Here is a 21,011-nt window from a genome sequence, read left to right as displayed (position 1 = left end):
TACTATAATCAGAACTAAAACAGGTCCTACAGTTCGTAAAAAAGATAAAATAAATGATTTAAAAGATAATACAGATATCCCTATAACTATGAAAGTAGTAGGCTTTTAGCTAAAAATTTTCTAGAAGTAAAACTCTAATCTTGGAAGGTTTCACTAATGAATTCTTAAGCATCTTTTGTATAAAACATTAGGGAAGAATATCTAAGCTATAAAACATCATCTCAAAAAATAAAAGTGAGAAAACACTTCTCAATTCTTTATAACACTTCCCTCACCTTGGAGCACTGAACAGAGCTCCCTGGCCATACCCAGCACATGCCTCTGGGTATTAACTGAAAGAGTAACACTCCACTAATCCATAGCAGCATATTCTCAAGATTAAAGCCATCACAGGGAAAAAAATTAAACAAACAAGTATCTGCACAAATGCCTAAAAATAAACACAACAATTCAAGAAGCAAGAATAAAGAAGACAACATGATGCCCCAGAAACACAACATTTCAATATTAAAATGTGAAAATAAAGAGACTGAAAAAATTTCAGAAACTGAATTAAAAAAAATTAATAGGATTACTGACTTAGAAGTAATCAGAAGCAAATCCAGAAATTGAAGAAATCCATATCAGATATAAAAGAAAATTTTTCTCATGAAATTGAGATGTTAAAGAGAAATCAAAATGAAATATTGGAAATGAAGATTTCAATAGAACAAATAAAAAATGAGGTAGAAAAGCTTAACAACAGAATTGGTGAGGCACAAGAAAGAATATCCAAGTTAGAAGATAAAAGACAAATCTGGAAATTTTACAGTAAGACCAAAAAAAAAAAAGAAGAAGAAAAAAACTAGAAAATTAAAAACAATATTGCAATATTGGAAATTTATGGGACACTACCAAATGACTGAAAATACAGATCTTAGGAGTTCCTGAAGGCATGGAAAGAGATAATAGAGTACAAGGCTTTTATAGTGAAATAATTACAGAAAATATCCCTAATTTTGAGAAAGAAAGGGACACCAAGTACAGGAAGCACATAGAACTCCTAAAAGACATGACCAGAAAAGATCCTCACCACACATATTGTAGTCAAACTCTCCAGAGTAAAACATAAAGAAAAGATCTTTAAATGTGCACAAGAAAAATGCCAGATTACTTTCAGAGGACCTCCAATTAGACTAATATCAGACTTCTCATCAGAAACCCTACAGGCTAGGAGAGAATGGCAAGATACATTCCAGGTCTTAAGAGAAAAAAACTGTCAACCCGGAATACTGTCTCTTGCAAAGCTCTCTTTATGAGTGAAGGTGAAATAAAGACCTTCCATAACCAACAGAAATTGAAATAATTTGTCACCACTTGTCCAGACTTACAAAAGATGCTTAAGGATGTGCTACACAAAGAAACACTGAAACAGAGTGATCACTATGAAAGGTGAAGGCAGAAAATCTCCTAGTAAAAGTACAAAGGAAATCAAAGTACACAATAGGAATACTTATGGAAAAATGGCAGGGCCAAGTCATTACCTATCAATATTCACCTTGAATGTAAATGGCCTTAACTCTCCATTTAAAAGATACAGACTGGGGTTGGCGCTGTGGTGCAGTAGGTTAATCCTCCGCCTGCAGTGCCGGCATCCCATATAGGTGCTGGTTCTAGTCCCAGCTGCTCCTCTTCCAATCCAGCTCTCTGCTATGGCCTGGGAAAGTAGTAGTGCTTGGGCCCCTGCACCTGCATGGGAGACTGGGAAGAAGCACCTGGATCCTGGCTTTGGATCGGCACAGCTCTGGCCACTGCAGCCATTTGGGGAGTGAATCAATGGTAGGAAGACCTTTCTCTCTGTCTCTCCCTCCCACTGTCTGTAACTCTACCTCTTAAATAAATAAATAAAAAAAGATACAGACTGGCTGAACGAAAAAAAAAAAAAAAACTATTTGCTACCTACAAGAAACACATCTATCTAACAAAGATACAAGCAGACTGAGAGTGAAAAGAGGGAAAAACATATTCCATGCTAATAGAAAGCAAAAAAAAAAAAAAAAAAAAAAAGAGCCAGTGTAGCCATCCTATTATCAAACAAAATAGATTTTAACAGAAAAACTGTTAAAAGAGACAAAAAAGGCACTTGCTATGATTAAGGGATCAATTCAATAGGAAGATGTGACTATAATAAATGTATTCACCTAATTACAGGGCATCTGGCTATTTAAAGGAAATGTTAATGGATCTAAAGGGAGACACAGAATCCCTTATGATAATAATGGGGGATTTCAATACTGCACTTTCAGCAATGGACAGATCAATCAGACAGAAAATCAGCAGCAAAACAACAGTTAATAGATACTAAAGCCCAAATGGACCTAATGGATATCTATAGAACTTTTCATCCTTCAGTTGCATAATACACATTTTTCTCACCAGTGCATGGAGCTTTCTCTAGGATAGACAACAGGCCAGACCATAAAGGAAGTCTCAAGAAATTTGAAGGAATCAAAATCATACCATGCATGTTCTCCGATCACAATGGAATGAAGCTGGAGATCAACAATTCAAGAGTCTCTTGAAAACAAGCATGTGCAAACACTTGCAGATGAATGACATGCTCCTGAATGAACAAAAAATCAAAAGGGAAATCAAAAAACTGTTGAGGAACAGTTTTTTTTCCATACTATTTGTTGAAATCTTTACTTAGAGTTAATCTTCTGTGTATAAAGTTAATTGAAAGTAGATCTTAGTAAAAAATAAGAATGGGATTAGGAGAGGGTAGGGTTTGGAGGTGGAAGGGTTAGGTAGGGTGGGAAGAATCACTATCACTATGTACTTAAAATTGTATTTATGAAATGCATGAAGTTTGTATACCTTAAATAAAAGGTTTCTGGGGAAATATTAAGTATTCAGTTCTAATGAAAACTCTCAACTAACTGGAAATACAAGGGAGCTTCATCAACAGGATAATAAAGACCATCAACAAAAAAGATATACAGGTAACATTACAGTAAATAGTCAAAGTCTGAATACTGTCTCCCTAACATTAGGAACAATAGGAACAAAAAAGGATGTTTGCATCTACTGCTTATACTGTTACAAACTAATAAATAAGATAATCAAATAGGAAGCAAAATTAATACATGTTTAGATGACATGATTGTCTTTATAGAAAATTCTAATATTATACAAAAGAGCTACCAGAGGTAAGTTGAAGTAGCATGATCTCAGTATGCAAGTTCAATTCAAAAGATCAATTTTATTTATAATTTAACAATAATAAAAATTGCAAAATAAAAAAAATCAAGATGGAAAAATACAAATTATTGCTGAGAGAAATTAAATAAATTCCAAATGAATGGAGATGTATATCCTTAAGTGCATTCATGGATCAGAAGATTTGATATTATCAGGATCATTTCTCTATAACTTGTTCTTCAGATTGAATTAATTCCAGTAGAAATTTTATTGATTCTTCATTTTGTTTGAAAGGTAGAAAGACAGATAAAGATAATCTATCCACTGGTTTATTCTCCAAATACCCATCCCATAAAATACAGGGCTTGGTTAGACCAAAGCAAAAGTCAGGAATTCAATCCAGGGGTCCCACATGAGTAGCAGAGGCACATGTACTTGAGCCATCACCTGCTACTTCCTAGAGTATGAATAGCAGGAAGCTGGATTGGAAATGGAGTAGCCAAAAATTGAACCAGGCACTCTGATATGGGATATGGGCATCCAAAGCAGCATCTTGAAACACTAAGCAAAATGTCTGTCCCTTAGAAGAAAATTTTTGGAGATTAAAAACTAATTCAAAAATGTGCATGGAAGTGTCAAATACCTAATTTACATTTTAAAATCATTTAAAAATAAGAAAATATGGAGAACACTATCTGATTTCAATATTTGTTATAAATCTGTTGTCAAAACAGTGTTGAACTGATATAAAAACAAAGATATCAATGGAACAAAATGAAGTACAAAAAGACACAATTTGGTCAACTAATATTCAATAAAGGCTCCAAGGAAATTCAATGAAAACAAGATAATCATTTAAACAAATGGTGCTGGGACAAGGGGTTACCCATAAGTCTAAAAAGTAAATTAACTTCATAACTTTCCTCACATCACATTAAAAAAATGAACAATACAGTCTGGACCTAAGTATAATAGCCTAAGTTTAATAATGTTCTGTGTAATATATAAAACAATGAAATACCCAGAAGGAAACATAAAAAGAAATCTTGACAATGCTCAGTTTGGTAAATATTCTTAAATATTACACAAAAAAAGCAAATGAGTATGCTTCACCAAAGAAGATAAGTAGGTAGCAAATAAACACATTAAAGGATGCCCAAAGTCCTTATCCATTAGGGAAATACACATTAGAATTACAAGGAGACATTATATTATTCCCACTAGAGTAGCTAAAATGAAAATGATTGACTACACCAAGTACTAACAAGAATATAGGACAACAGCAGATAGAATATAAAATTGTACATGATTCTGAAAAACAGGTTGGCAATTTTTTTAGTTAAACATCCCCAACACACAACCTAGCCATTCTCTTCTTAGGTAATTTCTCAAGAGAAATCTAAACATATGTCCATACAAAGACACATACATGAACGTTTATGACAGCCTTATCCATAGTAACTATAGAAAATACAATATTTATATAACAGAATACAAATACACTACTATATTCTATTTACATAAAAGTCCAGAATACAAAAACAGTATAAAAATGAAACTTATATCTTACGATTTGATTACTGTTCATAGGCCTTGTCTATATTCCTCTGGAACGGTGATGTTTCTACTTTTTACTTGAACATTATTGTTAGTGATACGCTAAACCTGTGATTGAAAGTAAACTGAAAAAACATTTTTTTCAGATATATTTATTTGAAAGGCAGAATTACAAAGAGAGTATAAGAGACAGAGAGAGAAAGGTCTTCCATCTGCTGGTTCACTCCCCAAATAGCTGCAATGGCCAGGCTGTTATCAGACAAAATCCAGGAGCCTGGAGATTCTTCCGGGTCTCCCAAGCACTTAGGCCGTCTTCTGTTTCCTTCCCACAAGCATTAGTAGGGAGCTGGATGGGAAGTGGAACAGCCAGGACTCTGACCAGCACTCATGTGGAATATTGGTGTCACAGGCAGTGACCTTGTCTGTTATGCCACAACATTGGCCACAGTAAATTGAAATTGTTATTACAAAAATTAAAGGAGAAAAAGAAAGGAAAGAAGGTGGATTGATGGAGGGAGGGAAGTATGGCTGTCTTCTTAGAAGAGTATCTATGAAATACACGAAATCTGTTCTCTATATATCAATAAAAATTTAAATACAAAATAATATATAGTGACAGAAAACACATGTGACTGGGGGCTATGTCTTGGGTGTGGAGGTGGGCATAGAGAAAAAAAGTTATGAGTGGTCATGATGGGAACTTTTGAGTAATGACTATATTCACTATCTTGATTATGGTGATGATTTCACAATTATACAGGATGCTAAACTCATCAAACTGTAGGATTAAAATAAAGGCAATTGTTGTGTTACATTATACTTTAGTAAACCTATTTTTTAAATGGATTTTTAAAATCTTACTCCTAGCAGTCTAATGTCATTCTTACATTAGGTAGAAAATATTCTGTGTATATATTCCTATTCATCCTGAATCTTTGCCAGCACCTGATTTTGAAAATCAAAATCTCCCTATTTTCCTGTTCTAGCTATTCAAAATATTTTCATACTTATATCTGTCTCTCCAAAATCAGTGTTTCCTATCCTAAATTTCCACAGCTATCTCTGCTATAATTTACATCTACAATTCTCTTGATTCCAAAACCTTCAAAACATATTTTACTGTATACAGACTATTTTTATCCATTTGGACTATGCCATAAGCTCTACCTCAGCAATAGCTCAATTCCACCTTTCAACCGTGAAAAGTTCTCTAGTGTTACCAGTTGATAAATTCCTTTTTTATTATACATACTCTCACTCTAATATAGTTCTGAATTTTCATGATTTATGGATTTAAAAAGAAAAACAACAGAATGGAGAATCAAATAAAAGTTTTAACACTTCTTCAGAAAACCAAGTTTAACTAGATTTAAGTATCTCAGAAAACATAAAATGGAAAGAATTTGCAAATTTCAAAATGCAACATTCATTCTACATAGTCTAGAATAAAGTTTCTCAAACTTAAATCTTTAATACACAAAAGACACAAAAGAGGATGCTACAATTTTTGGGACATGCTCAGGCTGACTTGCCCCAAGTGGTGGAGTTGGAAGCATACCAGGGGATTCCAATTCAATCCCATCGAGGTGGCATGTACCAATGCCATCTCACTGTTCCAGGTGATCAGTTTCAGTTCACAGTTGGTCATGGTGGAGGGACTGGGAGTCAAAGGGAGCACATAGACAAGTCTAGTACCTGCTAACGCTAACCGATGGAGTAAATAAAGGGGAGAGTGATCCAACATGGGAAGTGAGATACTCAGCAGACTCATAGAATGGCAGATGTCCTAAATAGCACTCTGGCCTCAGAATCAGCCCTAAAGGCATTCGGAGCTGGCTGAAAAGCTCATGAGAGTATTTCAGGCATGGAAAGCCAAGACACTCTGGCAAAAGATCTCTGCGAGTGAGATCCCAGTGGGAAGAACAGGTCATCAAAGAAGGAGGTACCTTTCTATGAAGGGAGGAGAGAACCTCCACTTTGACTATGACATTGTCTAAACAAGATAAGAGTCAGAGAACTCGGAGGGCTTCCATAGCCTTGGAAACTCATGACTGGAGCATAGGGAGATTACTGATGCCATAGACAGGAGTGTCAATTGGTAAAGTCAACAACAGGAGTCACTGTGCACTTACTCCTCATGTAGGATCTCTGTCCTTAATGTGCTATGCATTGAGATTTAATGCTATAACGAGTACTCAAACAATATATTTCACTTTGTGTTTCTATGGGGGTGCAAACTGTTGAAATCCTTACTTAATGCATACTAAACTGATCCTCTGTAAAAAAAAAAAAAAAAGAAATTATCAATTCCCAACTTGACTCTCACTGGGATTAAACATGACAATAGGTCTGCTCTGATTTCATCATCATTTAAAAAAAATCATCTATTATTTTTCACTTTATGTTTCTGTGTGGGAGCAAACTGTTGAAATCCTTACTTAATGTATACTAAGCTGATCTTCTGTATATTAAGATAATTGAAAATGAATCTTGATGTGAATGGAAGGGGAGAGGGAGTGGGAAAGGGGAGGGTTGTGGGTGGGAGGGACGGTATGGGGGGGAAGCCATTGTAATCCATAAGTCGTACTTTGGAAATTTATATGCATTAAATAAAAGTTTAAAAAAAATTCTAAAAAATTCACTTGGTTACTAAAGTAATTAAGAATTTGACCCAAAAAATGTTATAATTAAAAGACAATGGCTAGCAAAGTGTTGAATCATTAGCATGTTCAGTAAACAGAGAAATACAATGACCAAATAAAAAATTTTGTAAGAGAATCATCTCAACATTTTAGCACATTGTAACTGATTTGTAGCTAGATAAAATATTTTCATAGAAGTTGTCATAAACATAGAAATCTAGAGGTTCTTCGATAACAGACATAGAAAATACTTAAGATTCTGCTAACCTTTGAAACTCTTTAAAGTCTTTAATACTTTATACTATAGTAATCCAATTTTATCTTAAGTTTTTCTTCATAACAAGTTCAGTATACAGAAAACCTAAGCCATGCTTCCAAAGGACTCATTACATTTTCATTGGAAATGAAATGAAAACTATACAGGGATATACCTTCCAGGCCATCTGAGCATAGTTCTTTATATTTACATACCTTTTTAAAATACTTCATCTATGACCATCTTTATTTCACTAGAATGAAGATTTTTGTAAAGGAAATAAGTTTCCCTGTCTAGACATTGAAATGTAAAATATGCAAAAGTACAGGAGAGAACATTTAGATTGAAACCAGGAAAGTAATGCTTGTCTCAGAAGAAACTGAATGGAAAGAGAAAAGGAAATGAGATGAATTATAATAAGTAGAACATTTTAAGTTTAGCTATGTGACTAAAACTCAAAATTTAAGGTAGATAACAGATTTCAGGAAAGAGGCATCTCCAATAGAAGCAATCTGTATTTATGAAGCAAAGCAGACAAAAAAAAAATATGGATGCAGAGCAGACTCTGTCCTTGTCAATGGTTTACTATAGAAAGGTATTCTGAGCAATGATTCAATCATAAACTTACTTCATTTCAAAATACGTATTTTTCCGTGCTATAAATTTGAATGAAAATAATACAAGTAATTCTGAACTACTGTAGATTTTATTGCTCATTTTCCAACTTAATTTCAAGTACTTGAGTTCCCTTCATTTGCCCTGTTCACAAAGCTACTTGCAAATGCCTACACTTCTCTGAAGGATGTACTTGCAGAACCTTACAATTTTCTCATTGCATCTTCTTTGAGACCAGACCATGGCTCAGGAGGAAGCATTTTTTATTTCTACACGAATGACGCCCTCTACTTCAATAGTGGGAATCACCATGTCTTTGGTATTAGAAAAATCTTCAGGAACAGGATCCACTTTTGAAGCATCTTCAGATTTTTTATCAGCTTTCAAATCATCTGACCCTTTTCCACCTGCAGTGCCTGTGACCAAGGGAGATTGCAATTCAGTTTGCACATTCTCTACCAGAGCCTCATCTGCAGAGTTTTGGTCCACTGGCTGTGGAATTTCAGCAGGGATCTCGTCGACAGGAGCCTTCTCAGCAGATGGGGGCTGAAATTCAGGAGTGGCCTCATCAGTGGGTGGAAACGGAGCTTCGGCAGAGGCCTCTTCCGCGGGGACTGCCTCTGCTCCTGGAGCCTGTGCGTCATGCGGCGCCTCTTCTCTGGTCGCCTCACCTGTCAGAGACGGAACTTCAGCAGGGCCCTCTTCAGCTGGTGGCGACAGAACTCCCGCCAAGGCCTCTCCTGCTGGGGCGTGCTCAGCTGACAGGATCTGAACTTCTTCAGAGATTTCATCTTCAGCAGCCTCGTCGGCTGGTGGAGACGGAACTTCGTCAGGGATCTGTTCTCCAGGAGCCGATGGAGCCTGAGTGCCAGCAGAGGCCTCTTCTATGGGAGCCCTCTCATCTAGTGGCGCCTGAGCTTCAGCAGGGCCCTCGTCAGCAGGCACCTCCTCCCCCGGTGGAGACTGACTCTCAGCAGGGATTTCGTCAGCAGGGCCGTCTTCTGCAGTAGCCTCTTCAGATAGCGGAGCCTGAATTTCAGCCAAGGCCTCTCCCGTGGGAGCTTCTGCAGCTGCTGCAGACCAAGTTTCAGGAGCAGCCTCTTCTTCTACGGACGTCTCCTCAGCTGCAGGAAGCCGAGCTTCATCAGGGGTCTCTTCCATGGGTGCCTCCTCAGCCTGGAGAGGCTCAGCTTCAGCAGGACCCGCCTCGGCGGATGGGGGCTGAAGCTCAGGAGGAACCTCTTCGGCAAGAGCCGCCTCAGCAGGTGGGGACTGAGCTGTAGGAGGGGCCTCTTCAAGGTCATCCTCAGCTGATGGAGACTGAACTTGAGCAGGGGTCTCTTCTTCAGGGGCTACTTCCACAGAGGTACCTTCCTCAGGACCCTCTTCAGCGGGTGGAGACTGCACGTCAGCAGGAGTGGGCTCTACCTCAGCTGGAATATCTTCAAGGGTATCCTCAGGGGGTTGAGGCTGGACATCAACAGGAGATTCTTCGACTGATATAGGTGGTTCCTCAGCAGGAGGTCTCTCAGCTGGTGGCCCATCTGCACCGGTCTCTTCAGCTGGAGGCAGTGTTTGGACAGGGGTCTCCTCCGCGGGGCTAGGCTCTGCTTCAGCTATGGCCTCCTCAGCTGGTGGAGGCTGCACTTCACCATGTGCCATCTCTACAATGGGAAGATGCAATTCACTGCGGACTTTTTGCACTGGTGGAACCCCCATTGCCTCAAAAGAAGCCTCTTCTACAACAACTGTAGTTCCCTCTTGCCTAAATTCATCTTCTAAAGGTACTACAGTAGCTTCTGCAGGTACCTGAGTAAAAGAAGATCTGCTGGCACTTTTCTGCCTAATTTCTTCACTGCTACTTGTTGCTGGTTGAAATTCAGGATGTTCACCAGCAAAAATCTTTCCTGAGGATATAAACTTCTGGACACCTTCCTTTGACCTTGTAAAAGAACTGCTTGGCTTGGAAATAACCATTATTTGTGAATCACTAAAGCATGTCTGCTGCTCCTTGTCCACTTTCTCTTTGGGTGGAATGTTCAATATGGTCCAGTCTCCAGTACAACTGGTCTGCTGAGATCTGTCTATTTTTTGATGAATTGAGTGTCTGCTTGATGGAATTTCTACTTCTTGAGCACTGTCTTGCAATTCAGAGGCTGCTTCTCCCTCGCTGGTTGGCTTTTCATCAGGTACTACCATCTCATCAATGAGTTTGATTTCTTTTTCCTCCTCTATGAGGGTGTCTGTCTGCAGCGATCTATCAGTCATTTCCTGACCACGCTTTCTCTTCATCCAAGTTTGTTGAAGTTGGGAAGATACTCTAATAGACTCATATTCTTTGGCACCATAGTTGCCTTTGCATCCAGAAATATTACCAATACTGAGAGTAGCTTTGGGGCCAGATGACTGTGGCATGGCCAGGTGTTTCTTTTTCTCTATCACTTCTGTCTGCTGTGATTTGTCTACCATTGGTTGGCTAGGTCGTCTTCTCTTTCGAATTTCTTGCCTCCCTACAGAGATAGGCTGATCAGATTCATCAATTTCTTCCATTTCTAAGAATTGTGAATTTGAGATATAATGATCTTCAAATAACTAATCATCAAGAATAACAAATGTATCAAGTGGTTAAGTCTTGCCTTCCTTCATTAAGTGTTCATATGTTGAGCTCCCTCAGAAAAAGGTAATCCATAAATTATTGAAAACTGTACTACGCTCTTGTTGGATCCCATCTTATTCAGTAATCATCTTTCTTGTTTAGTATCTAACTAAATAGAAGGTTTAGTTGTAGAATTTTCCCTCAGGAGTCTATGACATCACAGCCAATTCTCCCTACAAGGTTCTGTTAGTAGTATTCCCAAAACTTTTTAAATTTGGTATATATTTGTAGGCAATGGCTGAAAAGCAGACTCTACTTTTTGAAATAAAGTATTTGTCCACCAAAGAATCATCAAGTAAACAATAGCAATGCTACCTTCCAATTAATTAAGTTGATGCTTTTAAACATTCAATTCTGTTTTTTCATCCTAATATCATAGATACTTATAATGCAGAACTCAGAATGCAGCAGCCTATTTTCAATTGTTGGATAAAACAACTAACACATGTGTGGTAATGTTCTACCAACGTATGCATATATACTTAGAAGAACGTTAATATTTTTCCAAAGACTTTTGAGTCCTAACATTCATCTCCATGCAAGCTCCTTTCCTATGTCCTTATTCTCCAGTAACTACAACCACTTTGTATCAAAAATAAGAAGACATGTTTTCCTTCTCAAGAAACTTATTTTTTATTTTCAATTCTCAAAAAAAAAAAAAGTTCCACCTAAAGATTGCCAAATGAAAGAATAAGTCTATGTCAAGTGAAATGGAATGCATCTTTCGAGGCAATCTGTCGCTCCCCCTCTTCATGGAGGAACGACACTAAACCTTGCCGAGGCTTCATATCCGAGTCACGGCACCATTATGTCGCTCCCCCTCTTCATGGAGGAACGACACAGGACCCTGCGCTGTTCTTTCGTCTGCTTGGCCCTCCCCGGGTTTGCTGCTGGTTCTTCCCGGGTTGGCTACTATCCCTTCCACCTCCGTGGAAGGGCAGTTCCCCCTGGCCGCATTCCCCACTTCCGCAGGGGAGCGGCACACCGCCGGCCGGTTCTCTCGGGGGCTGCACGGGTTCCCTTAGATGTTCCCCATAGATGTTCCTGGTGCATGCCGTCTCTCTCCTCCTTTATAGTCCTCCTCCGCCAATCCTAACTCGGCTGCCCACACGCCGAGTACGCTGCTCTCCTCCAATCAGTAGCAAGTCCTGCAGCTTGTCAAGTTGGTGAGAGGCAGCTGTGCGGAAGCTGTTTACTTCTCTCCCAGCGCCATATTGTGGGAGAGCAGATGCATAGAATAAGTCTTAATTCCAGTAACTCAGTCTAGTCCGGTTTGCTCCCCACAGTGGGAGAGCAGATGCATAGAATAAGTCTTAATTCCAGTAACTCAGTCTAGTCCGGTTTGCTCCCCACAGTGGGAGAGCAGATGCATAGAATAAGTCTTAATTCCAGTAACTCAGTCTAGTCTGGTTTGCTCCCCACACAATCACTGTAGACTCTTAAATAACCACATGGAGCAGAATCCCCCACTGTAGATAAGAACTTTAAACTGAAGCTTTGAAAAAGAGGAACATCAGTCAATCAGATCATAGATAAAATTATTTGGATTTAGAATACAGATAAAACAAGCTCATAGCATAGAAAAAATGGTTAAAACCAAAGTGCTTTAGTCTGAGGAAAGTAAAAGAGGAGAAAATAGACTTTTAAAATATAGTCTCAGGAAACAAAGTAATAAACATATGCTAAGTAATATTTATGACTTCATTAATCTGGAAATATTTTAAATTTCTTTATGTTACATTGCCCCTTAGAAAACACAAAAGTGAATTGAATAATTTTCCTTATTTTACATGCTTTAGTATTTTGGGGCTGAATATTTGTGCCACTCCTCCCAAATTCATAAATTTAAACCTAACACCCAGTGTTGTGGTATTAGGAGGTGGGAGGGTCTTAAGTGATAAAGATGCAGCCCTCCTGAATGGGGTTAATGCCCTTATCAGAAGAGTCCCAAGACAGCTTATTTCTGTCTCTGCCCTCCAATAGCTGAGGAAACAACTAGAAGGTAAATATTTACAAAATAGGAAACAGGATCCTCACCAAACACTGGATCTGCCAGAATCTTGATCTTAATTTTCCCAGCCTCCACAGTGTGACAAATAAATGCTTGTTCTTTAAGTTACTAAGTCTAGGGTTATAGGGCCCAAAATGACTAAGACAATTGATCATAATGTCAGAAGATTATCTTAGCCAAATATATAAGTTCTGTTCCCATTCATGGATCCAGAACCATAAAACAGCTCCTGTCTCTTGGCAGTGCTCAGGGAATATTTGTTGAGTGCAACTGGGGGAAACTTGATTGGAAAAGATGCTGCTCCTGCAGATTAACCTGTTGTGGTTCATTTTTGTCTGTTCTGCACCACTGGGTCCTATATTTCTAATATGTAAGGAAGTTAAAAATATTCACTTTATAAAGAAATTGACACAGGTTTTAATCAGACTGCTCTGATTTGAAAATTGTGTAATCAACCTCTGTGGTATGCTGTTCCTCTTAGCCATATATGTGAAATATTGTATGTGTATTTTGTAGTCAAGTTTCTGACATTTCATTTAATATCTTCAAAGTCTATCTTAGGTCAATTTGTAACAAGAAATAAATCTCCAAACCAACATTGCTTTAATTAGTTTAAAAAATTACATGTATTGGATTAATTTTGCTCCCTCAACTTGAGTATGATTCTTCCATATGCCCTTAAAAAAACTGAATTGCCAATTTAAGATAAATTTTAAATTTTCAATACTAGATATTTACATTTCCCTTCCAACAGATATCTAAGAATTTTATCATAATCGAACACTAAACTCTCACAGTAAACTCCCATTTACTCACAAAATAAATTGGAAATACAATCAATTTTTAAATCACTAAATATTCCAAATACAAATATGAAGGATTTCATGGAGCTGTTTCTCATTCTATTTCTTAAAACTCATGGATGCTCCTTTTGCTCTGCTGATCTAACAAAACTATATTACTTTTACTCAATTATTCAACTTTTATCTGACATTATGGAAACCTCACATGATTCAGATCTCTTCCGTTCACTTGCTTCTGACCTGTGATGGGTTGAATTGGGTCTCCCAAAAAAGATAAGTCCTAATCCAGCACCCAACAAGACTTTATCTGGAAATAAAGTATTTGCAGAGTAATCATATTAAGAAGAGGAAAATTAGACAGAGATACATAGAGATAATGGCCATGTAAAAAATGTGGCAGAGGCTGGAGTTAGGCTCCCACACAGGAAGGGAAGTCTTGAACTACCAAAAGCTGGATGAAGCAATGAAGGATCCTCCTCTAAAAGCTTCACAGGGAGCCTGGTCCTGCCATCACCTTCATTTGCAGTTCCCAGGCTCCAGAAGTGGAAGAAAATTAATTTATGTTGTTTTAACTCAGTCTGTGATACTTTCTTAGGACAATCTTGGGGAACTAATACATCTTCCTTTCATAGTACCATGATTCTAACTCCTGCCTGGCAAAATTCTGATTCTTTCTTAATCTCTAGTTTCTGTATTTCTGATTCAAATTTCACATCTGGCTCCATACCACATTTGACTTATTTTTAAAATAAAAAACCAGAAAAGAATGTACTAAATGCCCTCTTACCTGATTATTTGCATTTAATTTTACCAAAAATGAATTTGCTGAGTAGCATTTAATTTCATTATGATTCTAATGACTTTGGAAGCTATTATTTAAAGATGGCAGAAATGCTTCAAATTAATATGGACCACATATCTCAACTGTGACCCATACTGCTTTGTTCTTAAGTGAACAGATCAGGAAGATGAAACCTACAAAAGTGTCCATTAGATGTAACAACCAAAAGGTCATTGATAATTTTATTAAGGGTAATCCCAGTTGATGAGTGAGGTTAGGAGCCATAAAAATTAAATCTCTGTACATTAAAAATAAAGTCAGGCATTTAATTTAGTCATTAAGATGTCAGTTAAGACACTTGTATCTCATATCAGAGTGCCTGAGTTTGATTCCCCAGCTCCATATCCTTACTCCAACTTCCTGCGTATATGTACACTGCTAGGCAGCAAGTGAAAGCTCAACTAGTTGGTTCCTGTTACTCATGTGGAAGACCTGGGTGGGTTCCTGTCTCCAGGCTTTGGCCCTCTGGCTGTTGCAAGCATTTGGGGTATGAACCAGAGTATGGGAGATATCCCTGTTGGTCTGCCTTTCAAACAAATAAAAATTTCAAACAAATGCAATAAGAAACTAAGAAAAGTGCAAAATATCACATGAACAAGAGGTATCCTTAATATCCAAAGACCTTTCAAATGAATAAAATAACAAAATAGAAAAACAAAGGCATCAATAGATATTTTATAAAAGAAAAATTAATGATCCTGAATACCCTGAGCCTGAATCTGTGAGAAGACAACAGTGCCACTCAGCTTCCTCTCCCGATTGGTTCACACTAGATTGAAATTCATTGTGGCTGGTGCCACGGCTCCATAGGCTAATCCTCTGCCTGCGGCGCCACACCCTGGGTTCTAGTCCCGGTTGGGGCACCAGATTCTGTCCCGGTTGCCCCTCTTCCAGGCCAGCTCTCTGCTGTGGCCTGGGAGTGCAATGGAGGATGGCCCAGGTCCTTGGGCCCTACACCCGCATGGGAAACCAGGAGAAGTACCTGGCTCCTGGCTTCGGATCAGCGCAATGTGCCGGCCGCAGCGCGCCAGCCGCAGCAGCCATTGGAGGGTGAACCAACGGCAAAGGAAGACCTTTCTCTCTGTCTCTCTCTCACACTGTCCACTCTGCCTGTCAAAATAAACAAATAAATAAAAGGAAAAAGAAAAAAATTCATTGTATGAATCATTACAAGCAGGGAGATCCAGAACATATGGGGCAAGTGAATCTGTGCTTTTACTATAGAAGTCTGGGGTCCTACACATAATCCTTGGTTTCTAGTTCTTGGCAGACTCAGACAGGTTTCTATGTTACACTGAGACTGGTGACCTCTGCCCAGAAGAGCCACCAAGACATTTTGATTATCTGCATGTGAACATGCCGGCACAGCTTCCACAATATAAGCAACCCCATGATGGTCATGCTACATTCAGCAGAGGCCCACTGTGCTGTGAGGGTTGAAAAAAAAACAGGCAAAATGTGATGGAATTTTAAAAAATGTCTTCCTCATCAATGGCTTGCTCTGCAGAGACAAGGTCAAGCTAGTCCTCACCAATTTCAAAGCTACCTCTTGCTATCCTACATAGCATATAAGACCTTAATGACCATTCACGAGGATGGGCACCTAGAACCAAGTGAGTTTGCTGTGTTCATGTGCTTAGTGCACTGTGCCTGTACCTGAGAAGGAGCCTGTGCCTTCCATACTGTCACGAACCTTCATGCCCTAATAAAAGGAAGGACACGTGTTTCCTAATGCCATGCTCGCCCTGCCCACCAGGCCCTTGCCCAAAGAAAGCCTCTACTCCATGGCATCCCAGGGCAATCTGAACAGCACTGGGAGCTTTTCTCCAGAGTACTGCAACCGACAGGCACAGTCAATGTGAACTTTATGGTGCTGCAGGCAGACGATTGGAGGAAACATTCCTGAAGACAGCCTGGACCTGTGCAGCTCTGGGAGTGGCCAGGAGCTGAAGGATTTCTTTTTGCCTCACCCAGGACCGTCTAGCATATATAAGGGCCCTGACTGATAGAAGGTAAACAAGGAACCTCAACAAAGACCAATTCGTGTTAGCTCAATTTCAACCACCTGATTAATAACGGCATCTACCGCACTCCCACCCCAATCCTCTCAGGGACATGAGCCCACCCTTAGAGAGGCATTGCCATCCTTAACAGCTCAAGTTCTCCTGTAACAGGTGAGTTGATGGGTATGAAATGTCTTGATGATATCCACCATGAAATGGCCCAGTTACGGCCAGCGCCGTGGCTCAGTAGGCTAATCCTCTGCCTGCGGCGCTGGCACCCGGGGTTCTAGTCCTGGTCGGGACGCCGGATTCTGTCCCTGTTGCCCCTCTTCCAGGCCAGCTCTCTGCTGTGGCCCGGGAGTGCAGTGGAGGATGGCCCAAGTCCTTGGGCCCTGCACCTGCATGGGAGACCAGGAGGAAGCACCTGGCTCCTGGCTTCGGATGAACGCGGTGCGCTAGCCGCAGCGGCCATTGGAAGGTGAACCAACAGCAAAAGGAAGACCTTTCTCTGTCTCTCTCTCTCACTGTTCACTCTGTCAGAAGGAAAGAAGGAAAGAAAGAAAGAGCCCAGTTACAAAGAGAGAAATGCTCACTGGAACAAGACATGAGAGAAAGAAAAAAGACAATCCAACAGAAAACCAAGGAAGTCCAGGAATTACAAAATTACCTAGACTTGGAAACCAATAGTTTGCAAGAGATAGAAGCTCAGAAAGGAGACTCTCAAGAGATCCTGGAAGAAATGAACACAGAAAGCCAAGATCAGAGATACGCTGAGCAACACCAGGCAGAAGTGCCAAGAGGAGACTAAGCTGATCTCATCGCTGAAGACAGAAATCCACTCTCAGGAATGTGACTTAAAATTCCAGGAGTATGAACTGAACTGGGCAGGACTGGTGCTAAACCTGGTTGCAGCAGGAGGTACGCCAGGTGCAGCAGGGTATTCAAGCTGGCGGAGTCCAGCTGGAGTCCTGCAGCAGGTTTCTGAAGTTCACACAGGACAAAAGCAACCAGGAGGGAAGCAAGTTTTCCTAGTTGCACAGGAGCTGTCAGGAGGGCTCAAGAAGCCTAGAGCAATAGGACCGAACCCTTGTGGGATTCATGGTCCAGCCTGACCAAGCTAGCTCACCTAGGCTGGCAGAGAGGGGAAGGTGTTCAAGCTATCATCAATCCTTTCAGAAACGAAGACTTGTTATTTAATAGCAGCACTCAGGCATTGCATCTAGGTCCTTTCCAGACAGAAGCCCTTCCAAGGCGATCTGTAGCAGATGGACCCTTTGTGAAGTGACAGTGCCAACAGATCCTTTGGGAGAGGGTCCTTTCAAAGAGAGTGATCCCTTCCACAACCCCACCACCAATGCTAAGGAAGAGAGATCCATTTACCTCAGACCCATTCATGATAACCCTTAATTACCTTCAAAGTCCTCATCTGCAGGCCCTTTCAGCTCCTTCTTGGGAGGAACAGGATCCTCAGATGACCCCATTAAAAAGCAAACAAGGCATTTCTATTCCGCCTGCAAATAAACTTGCTCTTCTATGGCCTAAGCCACCCAGAGGTAAAAGTATACCTGTAAGTGGCTTGGTTCTGTGAACTGCTCCCCAGACCCTTGATGTATTCCAGCCACTCAGACTGACGGTAGTGACCTGTCCCCAGATAAAAAGGGGGTAGTGGACCTATTTAGTAGAAAAAACTCATTTGTTCCCCTCTCTTCAAACTCTCTCCTCCAACTTTGCAGACTTTATTTCTTTCACAATGAGCAGCAGCTGACATGAGCCAAGCAGGAAAGCAAAGAAGCAGAGCAGGAGGAGCTGGTACTGGACTTTGCATTGGGCAAGGTGCCCTGCCCACTCTAGAATGGAGCAGACAACTTCACCAAAGGAGAAAGAACAGATGTCTCTGTACACACATGTCACATGGAGACATGCCACTATCACCATATGTCAAGAACTAAGCTGATCAGTGGCTTTCAGTCTCTGGGGAATTCACTTGGGGTACACAAACACAGTTGTGGGAGTCCTCTCCATTGCTGCTGATGATCAGTCTCTCCACAGTGGCATCCCCTGTGGAGTGGTCATTTCCTGCTATTCCTTCCAGAATCTGTATACTACAGATGGATAGCCAACAGGCAGCTATGGCAAGTCCCACTGGATACCCAGGGTCACCAGCCCCAGTCCCTCCTTGCATCAGTGAGACACCCTCCAGGGCAAGGAATGTATTCCTTGTGTAAAATGAAATGTAAATGATGAACATAAAATATTTTTTTTTGACAGGCAGAGTGGACAGTGAGAGAGAGACAGAGAGAAAGGTCTTCCTTTTGCCGTTGGTTCACCCTCCAACGACCCCCGCGGCTGGTGCGCTGCAGGCAGCGCACCGCGCTGATCCGATGGCAGGAGCCAGGTGCTTCTCCTGGTCTCCCATGGGGTGCAGGGCCCAAGCACTTGGGCCATCCTCCACTGCACTCCCTGGCCACAGCAGAGGGCTGGCCTGGAAGAGGGGCAACAGGGACAGAATCCGGCGCCCCGGCCGGGACTAGAACCCGGTGTGCCGGCGCCACAAGGCAGAGGATTAGCCTATTGAGCCGCGGCGCCGGCCTGAACATAAAATATTTTAAGGCAAAAATAAATAAAGAAGCTCACTGCAAACAGTGGGTGCCTCTTTGGTCACCCAGATTCCATGACAGAGTGCCTAGTTTAGTATTCTTTCCTCCCCTTCCAATTGAGCTTTCTGCTAATGCACACACTGGGAGGCAGCAGGTGTTGACTCAAGCACCTGTGTCCTTGCCACACCTGTGTCAGACCCTGATGGAGCTCTGGGATCCTGGCTTCAGCCTGGCCCAGCCTTGGCTGTTGCAGGCAATTGGGAAGTAAAACAGCAGATGGACTCTGACTCTCTCTTCCTCTCTGTCTCCCTTATAAAAACAAATACTTTTTAGATAGACAAAAAGAAATGATCAATATGTAAAAGAGATCAAATTCACTACTAAAGCAAAAAATTAAAATAATACCAATAGAATCTTACCAAGGATTGATTTTAAAGATAATAATCAAAAAATAAGTGCAAGTGCTATGTAATGGATAGTCTCCCACATTACCAGGTAGAATTTGAATGGATATAACCTTTATTCTTAATAGTTTCTAAGTTTTGGTTACTTGTACAACATGATAACTAAAGCTAATAATAACGTCCATACAGCTGAAATTGCTACAGGAATAGTTCTTAAATGTTCTCACCACACACATGCAAATAGTAACTATATGAGATGAAAGGTATGTCAACAGTGGTAATACAGTACACATGTACATCAAAACATTACATTTTACATCTTAAACACACACAGTTTTTATGTCAAAGTACCAACTATCCTTCTCCCAATAAATTTTAGAAACAATTATTCACTCAACAAATATATTTGGAGCACTTGTATATTCCAATGATTATTGCTAGGTATTAGGGAAACAACAGAAAACAAAAGATATTGTTTTCTGCCCTTGAAGTCTATTGAAAGAAACTTGGAGCGATATAAAGTTTTAAAATTATGAAAAGTTGTTAAGTACTGAAAAAGGAGTACACTTTACCTAGGGTAATAGGAGCAGAAGAAATTTGTAGGAGAGAGTACCTAATTGAGAAACCATCCAAAGGAAGCACTTCAGGAAGAAATTTCTATGTTCTAGGGACATTAAGAGTTTGGAGATAGATCTACCATATGACCCAGTAATCCCTCTCCTGGAAATTTACCCAAACCAAATTTACCCAAACCAAATGAAATATGAAGGAATTATCGGCACCACCATGTTCATTACAGCTTAATTTACAATAGCTAAGATTTGGAATCAACCCAGATGCCCAACAACTGATGACTGAATAAAGAAATATGGAATACTACTCAGCAATAATAAAAAATGAAACTCTGTCATTTGCAACAAAGTGCATGCACCCAGAAACCATTGTACTTACTGAAATAAGGCAGTCTCAAAAATGCAAATACCATAAGTTTTCCCTGCATAGGGATGAAATCGACATTTTGAGCATCAATGATTGTTTATGGCCCAGTGGTTTTTTATTATTATTTTTATCTTCTTGCTATTTGTTGAACTCTTTACTTAGTGTAGGATTAATCATATGAGTATAAAGTAAACTGAAAGTTGATCATTGTAAAAAGAGATTAGTAGAGGAAGGAGAAGGAAGAGTGGGAACATGGGCAGGAGCTAGGGTGGGTTGGAAGTATCACTATGTTCCTAAATCTTTATATATGAAATACATAAAATTTGTATAATTTAAATAAAAATTTTAAAAAAGAAATTTTGTAATTAAGGGAAGTGGTATTTGAGGGAAACAAACATAAGTCCTGGAACTGGCCTTATGCACTCTAGACAAGAACAAGCAACTTTGCCAAAAAAGAAAAAGCAGATGTTTCTGTACACACATACTCTGAGTGGCCTGCATTTCACA

The 21,011-nt window shown here is 39.8% G+C and overlaps 1 protein-coding gene and 2 pseudogenes across 1 annotated transcript; 2 read left to right on the top strand and 1 right to left on the bottom strand.

The window, feature by feature from the left end:
- Positions 1–8,496: 8,496 nt before the first annotated feature.
- Positions 8,497–10,800, bottom strand: FSCB (fibrous sheath CABYR binding protein). Its single transcript, XM_002717972.5, has one exon. It carries the CDS (start codon positions 10,798–10,800, stop codon positions 8,497–8,499), a length of 2,304 nt encoding a protein of 767 aa, XP_002718018.1.
- Positions 10,801–11,140: 340 nt separating this feature from the next.
- LOC100353199 (epidermal growth factor receptor substrate 15-like 1 pseudogene) lies at positions 11,141–16,267 on the top strand (annotated as a pseudogene).
- Positions 16,268–16,297: 30 nt separating this feature from the next.
- On the top strand, positions 16,298–17,849 carry LOC138843149 (epidermal growth factor receptor substrate 15-like 1 pseudogene; annotated as a pseudogene).
- The last annotated feature ends 3,162 nt before the right edge of the window (positions 17,850–21,011 follow it).

Source organism: Oryctolagus cuniculus, chromosome 12, assembly GCF_051225735.1.
Source record: "Oryctolagus cuniculus isolate XC-2025 breed Fujian yellow rabbit chromosome 12, ASM5122573v1, whole genome shotgun sequence".
In the NCBI taxonomy this organism is placed as follows: domain Eukaryota; kingdom Metazoa; phylum Chordata; class Mammalia; order Lagomorpha; family Leporidae; genus Oryctolagus; species Oryctolagus cuniculus.
The sequence above is the reverse complement of the archived record's forward strand: the minus strand, read 5'-3'. Positions and strand labels throughout refer to the sequence as shown.

Excerpts from the sequence above, each read along its gene's own strand:
- FSCB (XM_002717972.5), bottom strand. The coding sequence starts at position 10,800 with ATGGAAGAAATTGATGAATCTGATCAGCCTATCTCTGTAGGGAGGCAA.